Source organism: Gossypium raimondii, chromosome 13 (assembly GCF_025698545.1).
Source record: "Gossypium raimondii isolate GPD5lz chromosome 13, ASM2569854v1, whole genome shotgun sequence".
NCBI lineage: Eukaryota > Viridiplantae > Streptophyta > Magnoliopsida > Malvales > Malvaceae > Gossypium > Gossypium raimondii.
In genome coordinates, this window is record NC_068577.1 from 19,139,984 (window position 1) to 19,166,350 (window position 26,367).

Below are 26,367 nucleotides of genomic sequence, written 5' to 3' on the forward strand. Positions count from 1 at the left end.
ACAACATTGACTTGACCTTCAACTTAGCCAACCAGCTTCCTTCATTATTGATACTAAGTTGAGCAAACATCGCTCGTAACACAACTACCTTCCTACTCAAAACATCAGCTACAACGTTAGCTTTACTAGGATGGTAATCAATAACACAATCATAATATTTTAGAAGCTCAACCCAACGACGTTGTCTTAAATTCAACTCCTTTTGAGTTAGGAGGTATTTAAGACTCTTGTGATCGATATAAATGTGAAAATTTTCACCGTACAGATAGTGTCTCTAGATCTTTAGAGCAAAAACTACAGCAGCTAGCTCTAAATCTTGCACTGGATAATTACGTTCATGCATTTTTAGTTGACGAGACGCATACGCGATCACCTTCCCATCTTGGATCAAGACACAATTGAGACCACTCAATGAAGCATCACTGTAGACCACAAAAGCTTTTCTCGATTCTGGTAAAGTTAGAATTGGCCCTTCAATCAACATCTGTTTCAATTTCTCGAAACTTTCTTGGCACTGATTGCTCCAAACGAACTGAACATTTTTTTGTAACAACTTTGTCATCGACAATGCTATTTTTGAAAATCCATTTACGAATCATCGGTAATAACCAACTAAACCAAGAAAATTGCAAAGTTTCGACATATTTCTTCGTGCTTTTCACTGAACAATGACCTCAATCTTTTTTGAATCAACTATAATTCCATCTGCTGAGATAACATGCCTTAGAAACACAACTTCCAATAACCAAAATTTGCACTTGCTAAGCTTTCCATATAATTGTTTCTCTCGTAACAATTGCAAAATGATTCTTAGGTGTTGCTTATGCTCGGATTCAGATTTTGAGTAGATCAAGATGTTGTCAATGAAAACTACCACTAATTGATTCAAATAAGGTTGGAAAATACAATTCATGAGATCCATGAATGTCGTCGGGGCGTTAGTCAACCCAAAAGGCATTATCAAAAATTCATGATGGCCATAATGCATACAAAACGCCGTTTTAGGTATGTCACTATCTTTTACTTTCAGCTGGTAGTACCCAGATCTCAAATCGATTTTAGAAAAGACTAAAGCTCCTTTTAGTTGATCAAACAAGTCATCGATACGAGGTAGGGGGTATTGATTCTTAATTGTCAACTTATTTAATTGTCGATAATTTATACAAAGTTGCATTGAGCTGTCTTTCTTTTTAACGAATAATACTAGAGCTCCCTAGGGAGATATACTAAGGTGTATAAAGCCACAATCCAATAAATCTTGCAATTGCACTTTCAATTCCTTCAGCTCTATGGGTGCTATACGATAAGGGGATATTGACACCAAAGTCGTACCTGGAAACACTTCAATTGCGAATTCAACCTCCCGATTTGGTGGTAATCCTAGTAATTTCTCAGAAAACACATAAGGGAATTAAAAAATAGTTCGAATCTTATTGACCTAACAATCTCTAGCATTCGAATTAATAATATATGCCAGAAAAGCTTCACAACCTCGATTGAGAAGTTTATTAACACGAACTGCAGAAATGATACGAGTTGAACCACTCGTTTGAACACCATTCACCTCAATCATGCTACCGTCTGCACTCTGAACCACAACTACATTTTAGGGCAGTGTAGAATCACTCCGTGTTCAGTAAGCCAATCCATACCCAAAATCAGATCAAAATCACAAAATGACATTATCAGTAAATCAACAGGGAAAGATACGTTCTGAATTTCTAACAGGCATTGCCTACACAATTGGTCAACTAATATGGATTGCCCCATGACTTGACACAACCATAGATACTCTAGATGTCTCGAGTTTTAAACTTCTCGATTTGACTAACTCAACATTAATATAAAAGTATGAAGATCCCAAACCTATCAAAGCGTAAACAAGCTCTAAATGTAATAAAAAGATACTTGCAACAACGTCGGTAGCTTCACCTTCCTCACGTGTCCATACAAGATATGCTCAAGCTGGCCCTCTGGCCTCTAACTGATGAGTACTAGCATCGCTCCCCTTTCTAACATCACTTCTGGCAATAAAACCACCACGACCTCTAGATGCAGGTATAGACTTCTGAGAAGAAACAAGGGTAGCATTATCATTTTTCAAACACTCTCGAGCGAAATGCTCATTCGATCCACAGTGAAAACAAGCTCGTGTTAGTTTTTAACATTACCCGAATACTTTTTCCCACAGTGTTCACAATTCAGAATTTCAATATCTCAGGACAGGCCTCGTACACAACCAAAAGACACAGTTGATTGTCGATCTCAGTTTCTATAAGATCTGTCAGACTTAAAGGTCAATTTCCAACTACCATGAAAATCTTTAGTTCGCTTAGATTGTGGATGTGAACTAGTGGCTCCTAACTGTTTCGTAATAGCGTGAGTACTCTCAGCCTTTTTATTAAGACCTAAAGCTTGTTCTACCATTTTTTCCCATTCAATTAAAACTCTGAAATTCGATGCGATACCAACTGTACTCGGAGCTCATCACGTAACTCATGTAGAAATCGTTTGCAACTTTCAACTTCAAATGGCACAAATTCAACAACATGTTTACTAAGTCGTAAAAACTCTCGTTCATAATCAGCCACTATCATCACACTCTACTTTAACAATAAAAACTCTTGTTTCCTATCTTTGAGATACAATTCTCTAACGTATTTCTTTTAGAATTCCTTTTGGAAGAACTCCCAATCAGCCTTTTCTGTATATATGTTGTAATACCCCGAAAGTTACTATAGTAAGAAAGTAAGATAATATCCTTGATATAGTAAAATAAGGAAATAAAGTGATAAAAGGGTAATATTGAGTTATGTCAACATTGGGAAGTATATTATGACATATTAATTCAAGAAAGGATTAAATTGCAAAAGTGAGAAAAGTTTTGTTGCCCAAGAGTAAATATTCAAAATTTGAGGGGTTAAAGTGTAAATACAAAAAATTTGAAGGACCAATAGTCTAAATATTTAAGGGTGGAATAATCTAGAAACTAAGAAAAATGGATGAATTAGGACCAAATTGAAAAGTGAAGAATTTAGAGGGACTAAATTGTAATTTTACCAAATTAAGTGATGACTCAAGGATGGAATTTCAAAAAATCATAAAGGGCAAAATGGTCAAATAGAGAGAGAGAATTCTAGAAGGTAATGATGATGTTTGTGATATTTTCAATTAATTAATTAGATAAATGTTATTTAATTAATATTTTATTAAGATTTTTAGTATTATTTTATTATTAAATGATTAATATAAAAGGGAGGAAAGATGATGAAAAATCATCATCTTTCCATGCAACCAACGTTAGAAGAGAAGAGAAGAAAGAAAGTTTTGCTTTCTTTACAATTTGGTCCTTTCACCAAAAATTCACTATTTTCACCTAGAAATCAAAAGAATTTTCATAGCTTCTAAGAGAGAAAAATAATAAGGAGACAATGGTGAGCTAGAATGTCAAGTTAGATTCAAGAAATAGAAGCTGGAGGAGAGAGAAAATCAAGTTAAAGATTGAAATCAATAGCATAAGGTAAGAACATCAAGATTTCAATATATTTTTAAGTTTGTTATTGTTGAAAAAGTATGGAAATGATGTTATAGTAGAGTTTTCTTAAATAAAGTCTTATGTTATTGATATATTAGTGAAGGAAATAAGTGAAAATGATGAGAAATATTATAGAGAAAGGGAATAAGAGAGTTATAAATTTAGTAATCAACATCTTGCACTAAAACAGCTTTTGGACAGCAGAGGTAAACTTTGAAAAATCAACATAAATTGTGAGAATCGAATTAGAGGATGAAAAAATATGGAATTAAATATTATTAAGTCTAGTTTCTCATAGAAGAAACAGTGTAAGTAATGAAATTGTAAATAATGAGATATAATAAATTTTATGAGACAAGATCGAATGAATTCGGGTTCCCCTGCTCAATTTGGAAAATCATAAAAATTTAATGAAAATAATTAGAGACTTAAAATTATATGTTTAAAATCTTGAATGAGTTTATTTTCAATAGAAATAAACGGAAACATCATCCAAATTTTGTACAAAGAGATAATTAATTTTAGTGAAGAGGGGTGGAACTGTCAAACAATGAAATTGGGGAAACTTTAAAGAATAAAATATACTTATTGGCTAAACCCAAAATTCTTAAAATTTTATGGTAAGAAGATATATGAGTCTAGTTTTATAGGAATTTATTAAATCTTAATTGGAGTTCCTTAGCTCAAGATATAAATAATTTAGTGACTATGACTCAAGTGGACAGCTTTGAATTAATATATAAATAAATGATGGAATTATAGATAATGTTACATATAAGCATATTATACATTAAGGATGTGGAATGGAGAGGAGGAGGAGGTAATTAAATGATTATTCAACTAGCATGAGTTTTCATTAAAATGGCCAATTTGCATGTTTTAGGTTCAAGGACTAAATTGAATAAAAGTAATATTTTAAGGGTAAATTGGTAAAAATGTCAAAAAGTGACCAAATTGCATGAAATAAATTGTTTTATTTTTAAATTAATAAATTGAATGAAATATTAATTTAGATCATGATTGGGTGGAAATTGAGGAAAATAGAAAATTACCAAAATATCCCTAAATTTTTGGTATTTCGCAATTTATTCGATAAGTTCGTGTAACTTGAATTATATTCTTAAATGCTTGAAATGTATGTTATTGATGTGAATATGATTTGAACGTTCATTGTATGAAAATTGATGAAAAATTTATATATTTGATAAAGAGGGGAATAATACATTGAATGGATGTATGGATGTTTATCACATTATCCATTAATTCTATCGGTAATTTTGGATGTTTTGATTTTGGTTATAATGACATGTATGAGTTAAATTGGCCAACAGTAGCTCGTTAATGTTTTGATTTTGATTGATTTTAAATATGAATGCTTGATGAAATGAAATGTCTGTAAATTAATTTGTAAACTCCGGTAATACTCTATAACCCTATTCTGGAGATGGATACGGGTTAGGGGTGTTACATATGTGGTGCGTTACTGTCTACCACCAAGTATACGCTTTTCCTTGTAGTAAAGAAACAACACAAATTACACTCTCGTGAGGGTCACATTAAAGTTTTAGTAAGGCGCATTTCGTAGATTCAATACAAACTTCAACTATTGAGGGGTCAACCCCTTTCAATCCCAAAATCTCAGTCGCACAATATCTCTGCAACTCTTTTATCGGAGTTCGTCGAACTGTAGGTGCAGGTGTTGTAGTTGAAGTAGTTTCTGCAACATGCTGAAGAGCATCAGTGATACCTCGAAGTAAATTTGAATCACCTAATCCATCATTATTACCCCTCTCAACATTAGGTTGTTGAGCACCAGCTGGGTTAGCACTCAATGTCATTGATTCAGTTCCATCTAACTCATTAGAAATATCATCACCAGTATACATCTCTTGATCAAATTCATTATTATATTCATCTGACATCGTTCAACTATAAAACAGAAGCAACTATAATCAGCATCCAAATCCTAACTCAAACTTGACTCAACTTTGGCATGTACCTCTAGACTCGATTTTTGAGCTAGATTTAGTCCGAGAATCGGCTAAACCTGTAGCTCTGATACCAATAAATGTAACACCCCTAACCCACCTTCGTCGTCAGATTAGGGTCATGAGCATTACTTGAAAATTAGAATATTTAATTTCAACATAAGCAGTAATGCAAATTAACTGTTATCATTCATTATTATACAGAAATCAGGGCACACTTATTTGATGTTCCCATTTCATTAACTTGAACGACTGAGAATGAGAACTGTTATGTAATGCTAAACTTGGTTTTACACAAACTACACTCTTATCACTATTTATCCCCTCTTAAAAGTTAGAAGTTGGGTTCACAGCAGTACTATTCCAATTATTTGAATTAGTGTAATAGATTATACTCTGCCTACTATTAGCAATGATATTAGTAAAATGACCTACTTCACCTAATTTAAGTTCGATACTTCATTTAAAATCAGAGTAAAAATACTCTTATAGCCCTTAAAATTAATTTACAGGACCATAAAAATAGTCTGAAAACAATAAAGGGCTAAATTGATACAATTGGAAAAGTTTAGGGAAAAATTTCAAAAACTTAGAAACAGGGGCCACACGACCGTGTGACTAGGCCGTGTGACTTTTGAAGTTGGGACACACGACCATGTCCTAGCTCGTGTCTCTGCTCATGTAACTCACTAACTTGGGTCACACGGCCTTGTTCTAGACCTTGTGAAACTTGTACTTAAATTAAAAGACATACGTCCGTGTTTCCAAGCTGTATGTCAAATCGTGTCCCAGGTCGTGTTTACCTAAATGTACCTTTAAATGCAAGTTTACCAAATCGTGCATGCTTGGACACTAAACAACCCATTTACCAGCCATTTAACCTATTCAAATCACCGTTAAATATGCTCAAAACATACCAAAACATCCATCTTAAGTGCCTAACCAATGTACCCTCATTGGTACCACATTTTTATACTTCAAACACATTAGTAAGGCATCAACCATCCAAACATTCATTCATACCAAATGACCATAATTGAACAAATGTTTTAGCTATTTAAGCTTCCAAGCTTAAAACTAAAACACATGCAAAACATTGAGCTTGACTAACATACCAAAACATAGCTTAAACTTCAACTTTTTGAACACATAAATACCATCACACAGAATTCATAAGGTCATCACATAACAAAACAACTAACATCCAAAAGACCTCCTAGGCATATGCCTTTACAAAATAAAACATCACCACACTTGAGTCCGGGATGGTTGTTGGATGCTGAGATTGACGGTAAGCTAAGAAGTACCTAACCTGCACACGAAAAACAAAACCGTAAGCTGAGTATAACTTAGTGGTATTTCTATAATTTGAATAATTAAAACTTGATGTAAATATTTAAGATGTAATATGCAATTAAGAAATATTATATAGTATATCAAGTTCACCATGCTAATTTATTCATTCTTGTTCACATCCAACAAATCTTGCAAATTCTAATACATGGCAATAACATGTCATAAGGCATTTGATAAATCAACTCATACAATGGCATTAATTAATCATATTTTATCTATATTCACAAAAAAATCTACCATTTCATATTTCATTTTACATCTCATTTCCATTTCTCATCTTTTGCCATTGCAATATCAAAACACATCGATTTTTATCATTTATTTTCCCTATTAACACGACTCGGACTTGGACAGATGGATCCAACCAACACACTAGTTTGGCACCTAGTTCCTCATCGAATAAATTCGAAGTAAATAATTGCGCTCAACGTTATAATAAGTTGACACACAGTGTTTCATCGGTTAAATTGAAGAAAATTAGCACCCAGTGCTTTATCGACTCGAAGTCAAAGTAATCCCAGTACTATTCTTATCTTATGGCATGCCATCTATGGCTGTAGGCTTCATCTCTGTAAAGACCTTTTCAAGATCACTCTGAATCAAAGTTGCCATCATCCGAACTTGACATAAATTGAAATTTGTGATGCCATCGAACTTATTAATATCTAACCTTGTTGATGTCATATCTGAATAGGTTGATTGTGAAAATTTAACTAGTTCTGATACTAGTTTTTTGGGGATAAACCCAATTAAACAACGAACAAATAAAATATCAAAGAAATTTAAAAGATAACACATATAATTTACGTGGAAAAACCCCTTCGAAGAGGATAAAAAACCACAGACAAAGATAATTTCATATAACAACGAAAAAAAAGAAGAGTACAAAAAATGGAGATAAAACTAAACCTAAAAACACGAAATAAGAACCCAAAAAACGTAAACACAAAATTCTCTGAAAGCTTATAAAAGCTAATATCTAAATGTGTAATGAGTTATTTTTCTAGGGTGGAAAAAGGCCCATCTATAGGTTAAATTTGTAGGTCAAATAATATTAAAATAACCTACACTAATCGAGTTTAAGTGAGAAACTAATATTAAAATAACTTACACTTATCAAAGTTGAAGTGGGAAACTAAAAAAAGTTTAATTAGGAGGAAAACCAAAAATACGAGGCATAACTCTACGAAAAATAATATAAGTAATTACCTAAATTTATTGTATAGGGTATATAAATATAGATTTATCAATTTATAAATATTTAAAATGCATAAAGAATAAAAATACTTCAAAAGTTGGGAATTGATAATTATAAATAAAATTATTGTATTCTAATTGTAAAAAAAATTATTGTATTCTAAAAAAGCCTTTAAATAAAATTGAATAGCCATTATTAATTTTAAGCTGAATTTAAATTGGAGTAATAAAATGATAAAATATATAATAATTGATTTTCTCTAGTATACATTATTTTTAAAATTAAAATTAAAATCAAATAACTAAAAATTTGATAAATACTTGTTTTACCTTAAATTGGATATATAATATATAATTGAATTTAAACTAAATTAAGAAATGCAAGAATAATAGAATACATTAATTTCAAAATTAAATTAATAAATGTGATTAGAAAATATGCAAAAATTTTCCTTTTTCGCTTAGTTTAGGAATGATTCTCAAAATTTTTTAGAAAAAATTAAAATTTTAATTTTTAAAAGTACTTTTGAGCCAATTCTTTTACTAAAGCACTTTGGAGAAACATTCTTAAAATCCTCCATTTCATAGAAAGGATTGACATTGATTTTTAAAATACAACTCTTTCACTATTTACTTTTTAACTTAAAAAATTACTTTGATTTTTTAAATACAACTCTACCACTATTTACTCTTTATGACTTCAAAAGGTAATATTTTTTTATTTATTGAAAAAAGCTATTTTGACCTTGATTGTTTTTTTTAAATACCAACTCCAACCGTAATTACTCTTATTGACTCCAAAAACAAATTGGTTTTATATTATATATAGATATCTCTTTTACTACTATAATATTTTTTTTCTTTTATTAAAGGGTAAATTGTAAAAATAATCACTTATATATGACTTAAATTATGTTTTGGTAACTAAACTTTAATTTGTTTCAAAATGGGCAGTGACATTATTAATTTGTAACATTTTAGTTGTTCTGTCATTACTCGATATGAAAAGCGTGACAGAAGTCTTATGTGGCATAGATATTACCATTAAATGCCAACATGCATTCCACATCAATGCCACCTCTCTTAATTTAGGGTTTTTTTGGGAGGTAAATTACATTGAATGTTACTCTAAAATAGCGTCATTCCTATTTTAGTTACACTAAATTGTTCTGCAAAAAAAGGAAAAATTGTTCTTTTAGTCCTTTTAAAAATTACAAAATTTCAATTAACACCATTGCTATACCCACGAAGTTTTAATTTTTTTATGCTTAGGCAAAGGAAAAGACATCGATTTATTGTAGCTCCTCCCTCTATGATGTTGCCACCGTCTCCACTTTGCCATCTTTCACTTGAACAAGAAAACTTTGTCATGGTTTCAATGATTGGGTTAGCAAAAAAGTTGTGCATATTATTTTTTATTCATTTTTTGGTTTGATTTAACTGGAATGCAATTATTGTGTGGTTTCAGTGTTTAGGTTAACAAAAGGCTTTGTATTTAAAAAAAAAAACCTTATTACATATAGTTTCTAGGTGAAGAGTTATCATCTTTTCATAAATCATGGTGCATTTGAATAAATGGAACAACTAAACTATTTAGTTGAAAAATAAATGAATCGGAATACATGGGTAATTAAAAATTTTACCTCAATGTCGAGATCGAAGTAGGAAATAGAGGAGATAGTGGGGGAAGATAGCGATAGAAGTATATCGAAGGCTACATCTAGCATTTTTTTGATGTTTTTTAATATGGGTTTTGATGGCAATTCAATGGATTAACTTGAATTTTTATTAATTTTTAAAGGGACTAAAAGAGTAAATTTCCTTTTTTTGCAAGTCCAGTTAGCCGTTTGTTAAGGATTTAACGACTGAGTGACCATTTTGATCAATTTTTCTAACGACAGTGATTAAATTGACAAAAAAAAATTAGAGTAACCAAAATAATAATTGATATTTTAGGGTGACCTTACTTTTTTTTTATCCTTTTAATTTTCCCTTTCTTTCCATTTTTCATTTCATCTCCTTCTTCTTCCTTAAAAAACCCTAGTAGTCGCGACCCTTCATCGTAGGACATCTTCTTTGGCCAAAAACGTCAACAAGCTCTCCTTTTTCTCCCCTTACCTTTTCACTATTTAGATTTCTCGATACACAACTGAGAAAATAATGAAATCCAATACAAATTTTCAATCGATCTTTGTCGCCAATCGTTCGATCATTTTGCAAATCCGACCACAACCTCTTCAAGCCCCACTCGTTATTACAAACTTGAATATGGAAAGCCTGGATTCATTAAAGGCAGAGTCTTTGGTGAAAAAGAATCCAAATGGACGGACGATACCTTAGAGACGTGTGGTGATGGGTTCCTATTTTCATAGTCTCCGAAGTTCTTCAAAACATCTATGTTGGATTCAATGATGAATTCAATTTCTTCTAACATTCTTTCACCGATTCATCTCCGAGTAAAAATAGCCGATTTTGATAATGATAGCTGAAAACTGAAGTAGTTTGTTATATTTTGAGAAGATGCATCTTCTACTAAATGTTAATTCCCATTTTTTAAAATATTTTGTTCTAAATCTTACATAATACCTTAAATAAAAGGATCATTGTTTTCAGAATTTCCCCTCTTTTCAAAGTTGTAATAGGGATCAATGTGATAGCTAGATTACAAGTATATACTGAAAAACAAATAAAAAAACTTGAACAGGGTTTTTGAAAGCTAGAATAAGTAGGTGGTTGGAAGCTTATGAGGACTTGGGTGCCTCTTTTTGAATTCAATATTCTTGGAAATATTGGATTAAAAGTTTGTAGTTTTAATGGAAATGTTACTTGTGGAGGTTTGAATTCATTGGAGAAAGTATAACTTTTTTTTTGGATAGTAGCAATTTTGAGTCATATAGGCAGATATGCTTCCATATATTGGTTCTTTCCCATTGGTTTATGTTTTTGCGCAAATGTTCTTGCTCTGGTTTTGTTCTTTTATATTGTTGGGAGCTTAATGTATCTTTACGAACAAAAATAAAAAAGGGAAGGAGAAGAATAGAAAGGGACGAGAGGAGAGAAATCAGAGTAAGGAAGAAGAAGAGAGAAATTAGAGAGAAGAAATCTTGTGTATTTTTCTGCTTGGCTTTTTCTGATTCCTTACAACATAATAAAGGAAATGAAAAAATAAAAATAAAACAAACCAGTTGGTTACAAGAACAAGATAACCATTGCTGACTAGGCCCTAACCAAAATGCCCCATTTAACTTATTCAACATGCCCCATTTTAATAGACTATCACTACGCACCGTTTCCATTAAAATAATGCCACCGTTTCATTAGTTCAAAGTTTTGTCCCATCAGAAATACTCTCCCCCTAAAATGATCCTTGTCCTCAAGGTTCAAATTGAGGAAAAGGATTCCCAAGTGGCAGACGATCCATTTAGCATGCCTCTTCTAGGCTGCCTTTTCTTCTCTGCCCCGAACACTTGCTGAAGACATGCAACCACCATTCTTGCCCTCAAAGGTTTCATAATCATAGTATCTGCAAAACTTGTTGCCTTTGTTTTCTCGAGTTCAACATAGCTAATATTTGTCGCAAGAAGAATCATCTTTGGCTACTTAAACACGTGTCCATTTTTGTTTCTGTCCAACGTTCGTAAGCTGAAACTGCCATCCTCACCAGCAAGCCATGATTCCTTCTCAACAAGAATCATATCCAGTTGGAATTTACTTCCATATGAAGAACCATTTTTACCACAAACAGAAACAACTATTTTGACACTACTTGCGAATTCAACCAGCATGCCAAGCCTCTTCAAGTGGTATCGAGTTACAACAGCTTTAACTGGTTTCCTATCAATTACCACAACTTTCAATCCTTTGAAACCAGATGGAGAAAAAGTTTTAGCTGGCGAATGCAGTCCATTTACTAAAGATTTTCAAGGATTGTGACTCGGTTCTGGAAGTATATACATTGTTGGTGGATGGGACTGGGAAGCCTTCACCAGCTCTAAATTGCTTGAGTTTAGAAATGGCTGAGTGGCAGCAACGTGGCATGTTGATGTAGGTGTTGTAGCAATAATTAGCTCTCTTGAGACCAAGCCCTGTCCAGATGAAAATAAGACCTCTCTCAATAACTTCCCATTAACAATTGTTATCATCAGGAAACCCGAGTCTAAGGCTCCGTCAACTTTTCCACGAACTTCAGCACCAAGCAGGTTGTGAATGGGTCCCGTCACCATGCGATTGTGTTCCACAGCCAAATACTGCAATCTGTTCTACCAGTCTGAACAAAATGTTAATATTGTTCTTGTTTTTGAAGGTTTTGATATTCTCGTATAAACTGCAGCTCTTGACTAGTGTTGTAATTGCAGCAAAACAGGCTTTTAGCGGCGTTTTTTTAAAACTATTTGCTACGCTAAAACTATTTGCTATAGTGTTGTCTATAGCAAAACGCCGCTAGGCGTTTATGTGAAAAAAACACCGCTAAAGAACTCGACATTTAACAGCGCTTTACCCGCAAACACTGCTAAAGAATATGACCTTTAGCGGCACTTTACCCACAAACGCTGCTAAAGAACATGACCTTTAGCGGCGCTTGACCCATAAACGCCGCTAAAGAGCATAATATTTAGCAACACTTTTATCACAAACGTCGCTATAAAGAATGACTTTTAGAGGCTTTTTTTCACAAACGCCGCTAAAGAACATGATCTTTAGCGGCGCTTTTATCACAAACGCTAAAAGTACCGTTCTTTAACGGTGTTTATGAAAAAACGCCACTAACTTTGGCAAATTTTTGACATTCAATTTTCATCCATATACAACCCTTTCAGTAGCATGAAATCCAACCAAAAACAGCAAATCTAAATGATACTACAAATTCAACGAAAGATATATGATATAAATTGATAACTGAAGTATAATTCAAAATATTCTTACAATAATGTTAAAAGTTACAATGTTAAAAATATTCTATTTTACAATTATTGTATTAGTTAATGTTAAAAAACTAACTAATACAATAATGCTTTGATATACATAACATACATAAGTAAATAGATATATCAACCTATTGGCACTAATTCAACAATAATATTTGCTCTCTAGAACGACATTCCTGCCTTTTGGTCCAAGAGTGACTCCAACCAAATCAGCAAGCTTGTTCACACCAGTCTACAACAAAAGAACATGAAGTAAGCTAGAGCAAACTTATAAAGGCTGTGAAGTTCAGTTGAATGCTTAACCAGTTAGGAAAATTTTTAGCATTTGAAATAAAGACTCAATTGTAATTTCTTTATGGCTGACCCATCCTTATTGAAATGTAGCTCTTTTGCTGCAGAAATCTTGGGCAGACGAGATCTTCTAAGAACAACATTTCTTCTACTAAGAAATGAAGATGAAGAAATGGATGCTAAAGATGACAATCTGTTGGAAGAAGATGAAAGCTTCTTATCCATGACCAGACCATTAGGTGCAACGAATGAGCCAACTGATGACATGGCTGTGAAAGTGGATGCCATCTTACTCTTTTAATAAGCTGAAAAATATTCAAAACCATGGTTTTAGAATCAAGGTTATCGCAAATGTAAATTGATGAATAAGCAAAATTTTTTCAAATATTTTAATTTCTACAACTAAAACACAATAAAAAAACAAATGAAGGTAAAATTCACAGGTAAAACCAATAATTTTTGAAGCATTTCAAGTTTTAACAAAGTTCAAATATAAACGAAGGGATTTTTCTAATATTTTCATTTTCTAAAACTCAAAAATAATAATTAATATATAAAGCTAAAATATAACCATAAAAAAATTTAAACAATTCGTGATTGTTTTTTAAGAAAACTAGTTAGGGAAACATAGAAATAAATACCTTAAATTTTCTCAAATTCAAAGCAAACTTCTGAAAAAAAAAGAAGTAAATTAGTACCAAAAACAAGAATGAGAGAGAAGCCATGAGAGATAGAATATTGATTCCGAATATAGTGACAAGTGGCAAAGCATTTGTGTCAATCAAAGTTCACAGCTATGCGAAGGACAGATGGTCCATAAAATAGAAGTCTAAACTTAAGTCAATTTTCTTTATAGAACAGTTTTAAACAAAATCAATTAAGAAACAAAAGAAAAATGGGGAAAAGAAAGCCAACAACAATTACCAAGGAATAGAACCCATTTTTGGCAAAATGTTAGCAAAAACTAACAGTAATAAAGCAGTCACACAAACTTATTACCCAGATTTGCCCACTATGAATACATCATAATCCACAAAAAGCAATCTTTAATAATCTCATAGAGGTAATTTTACTCATTCACATATTGATAATAGAATAGAAAGACAAATGCCAAGGGTATCAAATAGGGATGCAAAAGGTAATTTCACAACTGGTCCATTTTGTGCATTCCCCTCAATACCGGCATGATCAACTGCAAACATGATGCGAACCGGCTCGGTGATGTGAGTCGAGTCGTTAACGTGCCCAATTGTTAAAATGAGAAGTATCGCTCGATTTAAAATAAAGGGGTTAAATTCAGCTAAGTATGATATGTAATGGATTCGGTTAAGTGAAGAGGCTAAAGGTTGTTTGAAGATGGATTTGCGGTTGGCTCGAATGGCTTTAAGGTCAAGAAGGAACCAATACTAAAATGGTGTACTAACCCGAAATCTTATAAGACACTTAAAGGTGATGAAAAGGACCTTGACCCGCTAACTATAAGAGTTAGGAACCAGAGGTATCAAATGGTTGAACGCCACACTCGGGATTGAGTGATAAGTTCGAAGAAACAAGGAAGACGCCATTAGCAAGCTAGATAAGTCTAGCTGAGTCTAAAACGAAATAAGAGAGTTGAGGAACTCACAAAATGTATAAACATTAAATAAAGGTTCAAAAATCCCTACAAACAGCAACTAGCTAAGTATTTATAGTAAAAATGGCTAGGCTAGCCGAATAGGCACTTTAGATAGCCTAATGGACAGCATGCAGCAAATAAATGAACTTGAAAGTTCTTGGCAACTTCCTAGAACGTCACTTGAAGGTTCTTTGAAACTTCCTAGCTTGGGATACATCAATGGGCAGATTCTAGAAGCCTTCAATCACCTGGGCATGAATGAAATTAAGTAGGAGCTGAATTGAGCTGAAATGACTTTGTAGATTTGGTTCAGGTGCTTGAATGGCTTTAATTGAAACTCCTTGTTCAGCTGAATAGTTTAGGAGCTTTAATTGGTAGCTTGAGTATTGTAATGGTCATCCAAGTATGAAACCGAATGCAAACAGCCTTGTGTGTGTGAAAACAAAAATCTGGAAAGCCTTGTGATGTGAAAGCTTTGTGAACGGAATGTGCAGCAGGTGTGAAAGCTTTCAAGGTAGCTTTGGGGAGCTAGCCGGCCAATTTGGGAAGAATAAGCATCAGCTACTTGTGGCTGTTGCAATGACCGAATGGTCACTTGGAGGAGAGCAATCAGCAGCTCACTCTTTTAAATGTCGTCCATGCATGGTACCTGCATCCAATAAATTCAACAAATTAATTCTCTTTTAGACACATTAATTCAGCAACTAAAACACATTAAAATGATGCATTCAGCTAGGGCACATTAAAGCTGATAATAACTAGGACATATTAAACACAAAGAAACTAAGACACATTTAAAAACCTGTATTTAAAATGTTCAGCTAAAGACACATTAAAATACTGTAACTAGACATATTAAAACAAATATTAATTAAGACTCAAATTAAACTCAACAGCAGCTAAGACAAATTAATTAAAACACGAAATTAATTTGTCTCAACTTTAGACACATTTAAACACTTCTAATTAAAACGTCCAGAATTAAAAATGCAATTTAATTATTTAAGCTGAATAAACTAATTGGCATTTATTTTATTCCAGCAACTAAATTATAGAAATTAAAGTAAGCTCAAAACGAGCAAACAAGCTCATTGAGCTGGAAACGAGCCGAATTGAGCTCAACGAGCTAGAATCGAACTAATTCAGCTTGCAAAGGATTGCAAGCAACGCTTTGAGAGCTGGTCCAAGATTGTGCTCGGGCACGGCCGTATCAAAACAGAATTCTTACACATTCACCAATACCGTCTAATATGCCATCATAATGACATGCATGAAAAAATAGGAAGAGAAAACTATATAGAAAAAATGCTAGTAACCCAAAAGTATAAAATCATGTTCCTTTTTCCTATCACAAATATTCTAGCATGCAATTATATTATCAACTGCACGAAAAATACATAAAAGAAATAAAAAGGAAAAAAAAATTTGGCACCAAGCATTCATAATTCAACAAAATTCAGAAATTAAAATATCAAATCAGCATTCATAAATTTCTAAAAATTCAAACAGCGTTATCATCATCATCATAATTTTGAATGAGTAGAGAAAGTAAATTATTTACCGATGCTACTGAATCTTTCGAAATTGGGTAAAGAAACAGGAAATTAGATAAATTCAAGTAAAACAAATAAAACACAGATTTAATGACTCAGTTAAGAGAAACCCAACAACAGAAATAAGGACTTAAAAGCAAAGGAACTAGAAAGATTAATCAATATAACAAAGTAAGGAAACGCATCAAAACCCCAGCAAATCAAAGACATGCTTAAAAGAAAAGAACCCTCGCAACAGTAGTTTCAATGCGCTCGTGCTTTACCAACTGGGAAACCATTGTTCTGCAATTGAAGAATAAAAGAAACAATATAAAAAGAGAAAAAAAATAATCAAACAACCAATTTTATAAAGGAAAATGAAGAACCTGAGCATGGACATGCGATGACCAGTGGGTCGATTAAGCTTCCTGAACTTCGTCATTTGGGGGAGAAAGAGGGAGAAATCGAGATAGAATGAGGAAGGAAGTACCGAAGTAGGAAAAAGAAAAACCCTAGTTGAACTAAGCAGAAACCTCAATAATGGCAGTTCAACTGATGGGCTTGTGCCAAATCGAAAAAAAACCCAAGCTCTGTTGCTTATATGCTCATGAACGGTGTTAGTCAAATTTCCTCTCTTCTAACACATTCATAGGACAAGTAATCGAATACAAAACCTATAAAAAAAACTAGAGTTAAAATCAGTGTGGATAAGGATACGCGGAAGTGGGAGAGATGTGAGTACCTAGTGTCGAGAGGGAGATTGTGAATGAGCAAACCAGAAGGGAGAGGGGAGCGGCGACGGTGGTCACGGTGAGATCGCTGGTGATCGCGAGGTTCATCATCGTACCTCTTCCTTCCACGAGCGAGACTCTGGCTACGACGACGAGGACTGTAGCTTTTTCTCCGACTCTGATACCTTCCCATCCCGTACTAAACAGAAAAAATGAAACCCTAAACCAAACGAAAACAATGAAAAATGATAATAAATGAAGAGGACGGTGTGTTTGTAAAGTTGGGGTTTCACGGGGGAAATTTGGGGATGAAACGATGCGAAGTAAAATATTTTTTTGCGGTGTTTTTTTATAAAAACCCGTTCTTGTTTATTTTTTGTGGTGTTTTTCATAAATGCACAGCAAAAAATTCTTTCATTTTAAACAAAATAACGCCATTTTGCTCTACTAAAAATCATTTATTTTGTCTGCTAAAAATTACTAGTTAAGTGATTTTATAAAATATTTATTATTATTATTTATAAATTAAATTTTTATAAAGAAAAACCAAGTACTCTCAAAATAAATATCGTATATTTTAATAATAAAACAAATGATTAAATGACTGCAATTAATTATTAAGTTAGAATTATCTAATCTAAGCAATCAATCTCTCACATATCAAATTTCTATTGAAGATTGAGACGTTAATCATGATTTTATATTATTCTTTTCGATCTAATCTATATTTTATTAGAGATATTTCTTCCTAACTAAAATATAACTATTTTGCTAGATGTTCGATGTGGAATGATTTTAGTTTTGTATAACTATCTATCCATATCAATCATTACTTTTATTTATTTATTTATCAATGTTTTTTTAAATCTAATATTTAAATATATCAAATGGTTTAGATTAAATATTTTAAATATAAAACATTAATAATTTCATCATTTAACAAATCTCAAGTAAACCTTAAATCCTAAACCATTTAATATATAAAGTTTATTTATTATCTCTTAAATAATTTAAACTATAATAACAATTTTAATATATTAAAATTAAAATTATCTCCTTTACAATTATATAAGAAATTATTTAAATATAAATTAAAAGACACTAATTAATCTAAACCCTAACCCCTAACCCTTAACCCTTAAACCCTAAATCATAAATCCTAACCCCCTAACCCTTAACCTTTAACCCTTAACCCCTAACCCTTAACTCCTAACCCCTAAACCTTAAATCCCAACCCTTAAACCATAAACCATAAACCATAATCCCTAAATCCATAATCCATAAACCTTAAAATCGTAACTCCTAAACCTTAAACCCTAAACCCTAAACCCTAAACTATAATGATAGTTAATTCAATATTTTAAAATTAATACTATCTCTTTTACGATTATATAAGAAATTATTTAATATATAAATTAAAAAAAATCAGTCATGTACCCAAAAAACTTTAAAATTATTTTAAATAATAGTATTTTAATTTTTTTCATTTTTAACAAATATTTTTCTATGTTTTACTTTCAAATTTTTTCTATGTGTCATTATTTTTTTTGAAGAATTTAAATATTCAATTAAAAATAAATTATATTTTTATAAAAAATAGTTAAATAATAAATAGACAGATAAAATTTTTTTTGCGGACGTTTTTGATAAAGCGCCGCTAAAGCTCGATCTGTAACGGCGTTTTACAAAAAGCGTCGCTAATGCCACTAAAGCTCGAATGACATCTTCTTGAATTTTTTGCGGCGTTTTTCAAGAAGCACTGCTCATGCTTGATCTATAACGGTGTTTTTCAAGAAGAGCAGCTAATGCTCGACCTATAACGGCATTTTTCAAAAAGCGCCGCTAATGGTTGACCTATAGCGGCATTTTTCAAAAACCACCGTTAATGCTTGATCTATAGCGCTTTTGATGCTCGATATATAGCGTTTTTCAAAAAGCGTCGATGTTCAATCTATAGCGGCATTTTTATCCAAACGCTAAAAATACCGCTAAAAACTTATTTTGTTGTAGTGTGTGGACCATGTATTTGATTCCTTACGGTTATTTGTAACACTATTGTGAAAATTGCTTGGTATATGATGCAATGGCTTAAACAAAGTTAAGTCCGTGAGACACTATGGGACTTGTAGGCTTTTGTGGTGGAGCTTGTTCTTGATTTGATTGTGAAGGTGATAAATCTTGAGAGCAAAGGGAATGTTCTTCTAGGTTCCAATGGCTTCCAAAAATTGTACACATGTTATACCGAACATTAGGATGTTGTGCTCCAAGTTGTAAAACCAACAACTTTTTGAAGGGATGTTCATCTTCCCCACATCTTCCACAGGTAGCAATGTCTGATTTTGTGAAGACAATAGTATGAGAAAACCTCCCTTGAGGCTACTAGCCGCATATATCTAGTTGCCCCCAACAACGAGCACTCACGTCTAGGACCCAAACATTATTGTAGTAGTGTTTATCTCTAGTCCTCAAATAATGAAAACCTTTGTTCCAATACTCACAACAACATGACCTGCTCCAACACCTGGTAAGGAGCCTTGAACAGTCAACCTTGACCAAATTGAATTGTCCTTGTTGAACATATCAACATCTCCATTATATCGATCACCACAATCCCCTCCATACACCATGAGCTTGTTCCTGATTGCAACAGCACTGTGGCTATCTCAATAAGGAATGTAGACCTCCACAACACCTTTGATTTCCAACAGCTTGCCCAAGTAAATTCTCCACAAGTGACTCCACATCAAATGCTCCATAAAGATATACAATAGTAACTCTAAAATAGTGTTGCAGAAGATACTCTAAGCTATTTCGCTCCAATTTCAAGACCCTTGAGGCTTGGCTAGTGTCAAGGAGATTGCACAAGTGTATGCAAAACTCCCGTTGAAGCTACAAGATATCCCGATCTGCTCTTTGCATAACCTCTCTCTTAGTGGGATTCTTGAATATTTCTCAAAAATATGGACCAATATGAATTCGAAGCTTCAAAGTATCTACAATAAATTCCTCAATTTTTGTGGAAATTTTATAACACCTATACCCTACCGAGCACGAGAATGTAATGGTATGCCACCGTCTCACATTGCATACAATAAAAGTTGACACATTATTAAGCAAACATCTTTTTGTTTCAGTTGTTATTATGGCATTCATATGAATTGTAGTCATACTTACTCTAGAGGGTATAAACGTGCTAACATACATTGTACAATAATAAAATAAGTACTAAACATGCATTAGGACCATTTAAAAAATATCAAACATGCATTAGGACCATTTAACAAAATATCCCAAAAGCATTACGTAGGTATTGATACTAGTAGAGTGGTATCGATAACTCTCTTAAGTGGTCTCAATCTTCGCTTGGAAAATCGATACCAAATTAGCTTATTGTTTCTCATCTTAAAACCCAACTTTCGAAAAATATCGGTACCATTGAAAAGTATCAATAATTTTACTTTTTAACAAATATTTTTCTATGTTTTTACTTTCAAATTTTTCTATGTGTCATTATTTTTTGAAGAATTTAAATATTCAATTAAAATAAATTATATTTTATAAAAATAGTTAAATAATAAATAGACAGATAAAATTTTTTTTGGACGTTTTTGATAAAGCGTAGCTAAAGCTCGATCTATGTGCGTTTTACAAAAAGCGTCGCTAATGCCACTAAAGCTCAGACAGCATCTTACTGAATTTTTTGCGGCGTTTTTCAAGAAGCACTGCTCATGCTTGATCTATAACGGTGTTTTTCAAGAAGAGCAGCTAATGCTCGACCTATAACGGCATTTTTCAAAAAGCGCCGCTAATGGTTGACCTATAGCGGCATTTTTCAAAAACCACCGTTAATGCTTGATCTATAGCGGCGCTTTTTGATGCTCGATATATAGCAGCGTTTTTCAAAAAGCGCCGCTGATGTTCAATCTATAGCGGCATTTTTTATCCAAACGCTGCTAAAAATACCGCTAAAAACTTATTTTGTTGTAGTGTGTGGACCATGTATTTGATTCCCTTACGGTTATTTGTAACACTATTAAGCTGAAAATTGCTTGGTATATGATGCAATGGCTTAAACAGGTTAAGTCCGTGAGACACTATGGGACTTGTAGGCTTTTGTGGTGGAGCTTGTTCTTGATTTGATTGTGAAGGTGATAAATACTGTGAGAGCAAAAGGGAATGTTCTTCTAGGTTCCAATGGCTTCCAAAAATTGTACACATGTTATACCGAACATTAGGATGTTGTGCTCCAAGTTGTAAAACCAACAACTTTTTGAAGGGATGTTCATCTTCCCCACATCTTCCACAGGTAGCAATGTCTGATTTTGTGAAGACAATAGTATGAGAAAACCTCCCTTGAGGCTACTAGCCGCATATATCTAGTTGCCCCCAACAACGAGCACTCACGTCTAGGACCCAAACATTATTGTAGTAGTGTTTATCTCTAGTCCCTCAAATAATGAAAACCTTTGTTCCAATACTCACAACAACATGACCTGCTCCAACACCTGGTAAGGAGCCTTGAACAGTCAACCTTGACCAAATTGAATTGTCCTTGTTGAACATATCAACATCTCCATTATATCGATCACCACAATCCCCTCCATACACCATGAGCTTGTTCCTGATTGCAACAGCACTGTGGCTATCTCAATAAGGAATGTAGACCTCCACAACACCTTTGATTTCCAACAGCTTGCCCAAGTAAATTCTCCACAAGTGACTCCACATCAAATGCTCCATAAAGATATACAATAGTAACTCTAAAATAGTGTTGCAGAAGATACTCTAAGCTATTTCGCTCCAATTTCAAGACCCTTGAGGCTTGGCTAGTGTCAAGGAGATTGCACAAGTGTATGCAAAACTCCCGTTGAAGCTACAAGATATCCCGATCTGCTCTTTGCATAACCTCTCTCTTAGTGGGATTCTTGAATATTTCTCAAAAATATGGACCAATATGAATTCGAAGCTTCAAAGTATCTACAATAAATTCCTCAATTTTTGTGGAAATTTTATAACACCTATACCCGGCCCGAGCCTGAGAACAGAATGGTATGCCACCGTCTCACATTGCATACAATAAAAGTTGACACATTATTAAGCAAACATCTTTTTGTTTCTGTTGTTATTATGGCATTCATATGAATTGTAGTCATACTTACTCTAGAGGGTATAAAACGTGCTAACATACATTGTACAATAATAAAATAAGTACTAAACATGCATTAGGACCATTTAAAAAAATATCAAACATGCATTAGGACCATTTAACAAAATATCCCAAAACTGTTACGTAGGTATTGATACTAGTAGAGTGGTATCGATAACTCTCTTAAGTGGTCTCAATACTGCTTGGAAAATCGATACCAAATTAGCTTATTGTTTCTCATCTTAAAAACCCAACTTTCGAAAAATATCAGTACCATTGAAAAAGTATCAATAATTTTACCTCAAGTATCGATACTCGTGGCAAAATATCTATACCAACTAGCGAAACTGGCTTCTTGCACTTTAAAAATTGTCTTATAAAATCACAAGGCCAAAATATCAACATTATTTTCACATATTTACTTTTTGATTTTTTGCACATATTCACTGGATATTCACATCGTTAGCACATTATGATCATTGTTGCATGGTACGAAAACCTACCCACATATTTACTGTCACATGACATGAATAACATGCCCACATATTCTCTTTCACAGCAGTCATCACAAGCTTATAACACGTCATAGTATCTCCTAAATGTTCATATTTTCACAATTGCACAAGCACACATATATCACATTTAATCATAGGCTTAAGAACACTTACTCTCAGAATTTAGAGTAGGGGTTTAGGCTACCTCTAAATTCCCAATTACATAATGAATCATCTACAAGTAGAAATTCCAAAACACTCGCCAGAAATATGTTTTCGCTGAAAAGCCGAAAGCTCAAACAAGCTTTTCTTTACCTTTGTCTCTACTCGTTGAAGGTCCTAGTGACTCCAACACTCCAACAAGACAAACCACACAAATATACAATCAACAATCAGTCAAAAACAATAGTCTAAGCTACGTTTCTTTTAACTAGAACCTTTGACATAGAAAACTTTAAATTCGTGTATCTCGACCTACACTTAATCTTTTTGCACGAAACAAATTCCGTTCATCTATATATTCATCTATGAATAATTACTAACCTTTAAACTACACAAAACTACATGTTTCAAGGTATCAACATTTTTCGACAAGTTTTGGTCATTATGACGAAAATTCATTAAAACTAAAAAATTCTAAACAAAACTTCAATGTAACTTTAGAAACCTTCTAGTCATGGTAAAAAATGTTGAAAAACATTTTGAAACCATATTTTAATCCATAATCTCAAAATTCACCATTAACAACCAAATTATCAGTTTTTATTTAAAACATTCATTTTAATGGCTAATAATTGATTTAAAGAACTAAACATTTAAAACTATTGAAGAAGAAGACTCAATCTTGAAGAATAAATGAGTTTTGATGCAAATCTGAGAAAACCCACTATTAAAGAAGAAGATGAGATTAGTGAAGTTTTTGGGTGCTTTTCTTGGTTTCAATGGAGATTTATGGTTCAAAGAATGTTGGAAATCAAGGGTAATTAAGATTTGGAAATGAAATTAGAATGAAATAGCAAGAGAAAACAAAGGGGACGACAAGAGCTTTTGTGGGGAGTTCTAGCCTAAACAATTTGGAGAAAGCGCGTTATTAGTTTGATTTTAAAATTCTGGGTAAATTGCTTCATAAAAACTCTCAATTTTGACTCTTTTACAAATCAATCTTATTTTCAAAATTGAAGGTATTTAAAACTCATTTTCAGAAATTGACTTAATTTCCTAGTAGCCATTGTCGAAAACATTACTGATTACCAACCTTGTGATATTCCAAGCACATGTAAGCTAAAATTCCTAAAATTCCCTCGAAACTTTTAGGCATTTTGGGTTGTTACAAAATTGCATCAAACAAGTTAATCTTTGAAGAGATTGATATTGGTTATGCTCCAATCGCAAAGTCATCCACATTGCATAATTTAGCTGCTAACTCTATATCTTTTATTTCCTCCACCAGTTTGAATAGGGTATACTCTATTGATGGGGGTTTTATGGGTTCAAGATTTGTCATAATTTTATCTAAAAAAGCCATGATAGAAAGGTTCTCCGGAACATGAACTCGACCTCCTGATGAGATCTCTATGGGTTCTTTAGGAATGAATCTAGGAAAAAGTTCCCCCAAAATTCTCGTACCTTTAGCTAAGGTTGCTGCGTTGCTAGTAGTAGGATTTTGGTACCCCAAATACTGCTTAAACGATGACTGAAGCTCATATCGTAGCTCACCCATGAGCTCATCCTTAAACTCCTTGAATCTGGCCTCTAACTTGGCATCCAACTTAGCATCGAGTTGGGACAACTCTCTTTGGATATTCACTATCTTCTGCTGCAAAATGCCCACATCCTGTTGCAACCGCGAGGTAACACCGTTGTTGGCCATGAGAATCGACTGAAGCTTATATACCTGTTTTACGAATAGAAATAGAAAAGGGAAGGAGAAGAATATAAAAAGGGATGAGAGGAGAGAAACTAGAGTAAGGAAGAAGAAGAGAAAAATTAGAGAGAAGAAATCTTGTGTATTTTTAGGCTTGGCTTCTTCTGATTCCTTTTAGCATAATAAAGGAAATGAAAAACTAATAAAACAAACCAGTTGGTTAAAATAAAAAGATAATCGTTGCTGACTAGGACCTAACCAAAACGCCCCATTTAACTTATTCAACACACCCCATTTTAACAGATTGTCATTACACACCGTTTCCATTAAACTAAACACCGCCGTTTCAATAGCTCAGATTTTTGTCCCATAATAGTATCAAATATGAACTATGTATGACTTTTATAATATCAATGAAGACTTATTATTGATTAAGCCAAATAAAAGTTAATTTGGCCTTGCTTGAACATTAATTAGCAAGTTTAAGTCATAGGCACCGACAACCATTTTTCCTTCTCTTCTTCTTTACTGTTTGGTTCTTTGAATGAGGGTACTCTTAGTTTTGGGTTTTAGGAATTTTTAAATAGTAAAAGAATCAATAACACATTTTAAATTTATTAGCTTTAAAGTAAATAAAAGCGTGTTTAAAATAGGTAGCAATTGTTAGAGACACTAGGTAATATCCACACATGTAGCTTCAAGACTAAGCACTAATGTGGAATTAGAAACACCAATATCAAATTGAAGCTACCCAAAAACAGTGGATTTATTTAATAAAGAACTACTGAATATTAAATGCAATAGAAAAACTAATAGATGCAAATAAATAAAGGAGAGAACACACTAAATTTATGAGGTTCAACAAATTGCCTACGTCCTTGAGCACCAACACTGGTTGATAACTTTACTATCACAAAAAAAATTATAAAATAGAAAAAGCCTTAATTAAAATGATTTCCCAAAGTATACTTAACTATACTTAGGCTTAGTTTTACAATGCTTCTCAAAAATGCTTTTGAGAAAAAAAAAACACTTTTTAGGAGTAGGGGTGTAAATGAACAGATCGTTCGATGAACTGTTCGTGAACCATTTGTATAACGTTCATTTATTTTCATCTATTAAGCTAAATAAACGAGTATGAACAAAGTTTTCATGTTTGTTTAATAAACGAACAAACACGAACAGAGGTGTGTTCGATTCGTTTATGTTCACGAACAAGCTCGTTTAAAAGCTCATTTATTAGCTTGTTTATAAGCTCGTTTATTGACTCGTTTATGACTCATTTATTTATTCATGATATTTTCTTATAAAAATTCCATTAGTATATATTAATAAAATTATCTTGGTTTGTATTTTTTTCATTTATAATATAATTATCAATATTTATATTTGACTATTTTATATCTAAACAATATATGTGTGTATTTATTTATTTATTGTTTGTTTATTATTTTTAACATTGTTCATGAACATGTTCACTTATATGTTCATGAACATGTTCAATTAAGTTAAATGAACATGTTTGTGAACATTAAACAAACAAACATGAACACACATAATTTTAAATAAATGAACATGAACAATAAATTGAATTTCTTAATAAACACAAACTAAACAAAACCAAGCTTAACAATAAACAAACGAACATGAATAGAGGTTTGTTTGTTCAAGTTCAGTTCATTGACAGCCTTAT

The 26,367-nt window shown here is 32.7% G+C and overlaps 1 protein-coding gene across 10 annotated transcripts; it reads right to left on the reverse strand.

The window, feature by feature from the left end:
- Positions 1-6,725: 6,725 nt before the first annotated feature.
- Positions 6,726-24,859, reverse strand: LOC105784254 (uncharacterized). Of its 10 annotated transcripts, none has more exons than XR_008192758.1 (5): positions 17,182-17,942; positions 16,826-17,113; positions 16,724-16,742; positions 13,934-15,556; positions 13,262-13,597 (listed from the first exon to the last, which is right to left on the reverse strand). XR_008192758.1 is itself a non-coding variant. In XM_052626413.1 (2 exons), exons 1-2 carry the CDS (start codon positions 24,678-24,680, stop codon positions 6,831-6,833), a joined length of 249 nt encoding a protein of 82 aa, XP_052482373.1. In that variant the 5' UTR covers positions 24,681-24,858; the 3' UTR covers positions 6,726-6,830. The 10 variants fall into 10 exon arrangements, 3 of the variants coding, with proteins under 3 accessions (XP_052482373.1, XP_012465540.1, XP_012465539.1); XR_001130416.2 differs by having other exon boundaries at positions 16,652-16,742; XR_008192756.1 differs by adding an exon at positions 24,437-24,839 and having other exon boundaries at positions 13,263-13,597; positions 13,934-16,742; positions 17,182-17,369.
- Between the last annotated feature and the right edge of the window lie 1,508 nt (positions 24,860-26,367).

What these genes read in the sequence shown, in the direction of transcription:
- LOC105784254 (XM_012610085.2), bottom strand. Translation starts at nt 24,680, where the DNA reads ATGGCCAACAACGGTGTTACCTCGCGGTTGCAACAGGATGTGGGCATT. An exon ending in CGCAGCAACCTTAGCTAAAG is followed by an intron (nt 23,165 to 24,436) that starts GTACGAGAATTT and finishes GTCTTGTTGGAG; the next exon opens with TGTTGGAGTCACTAGGACCT.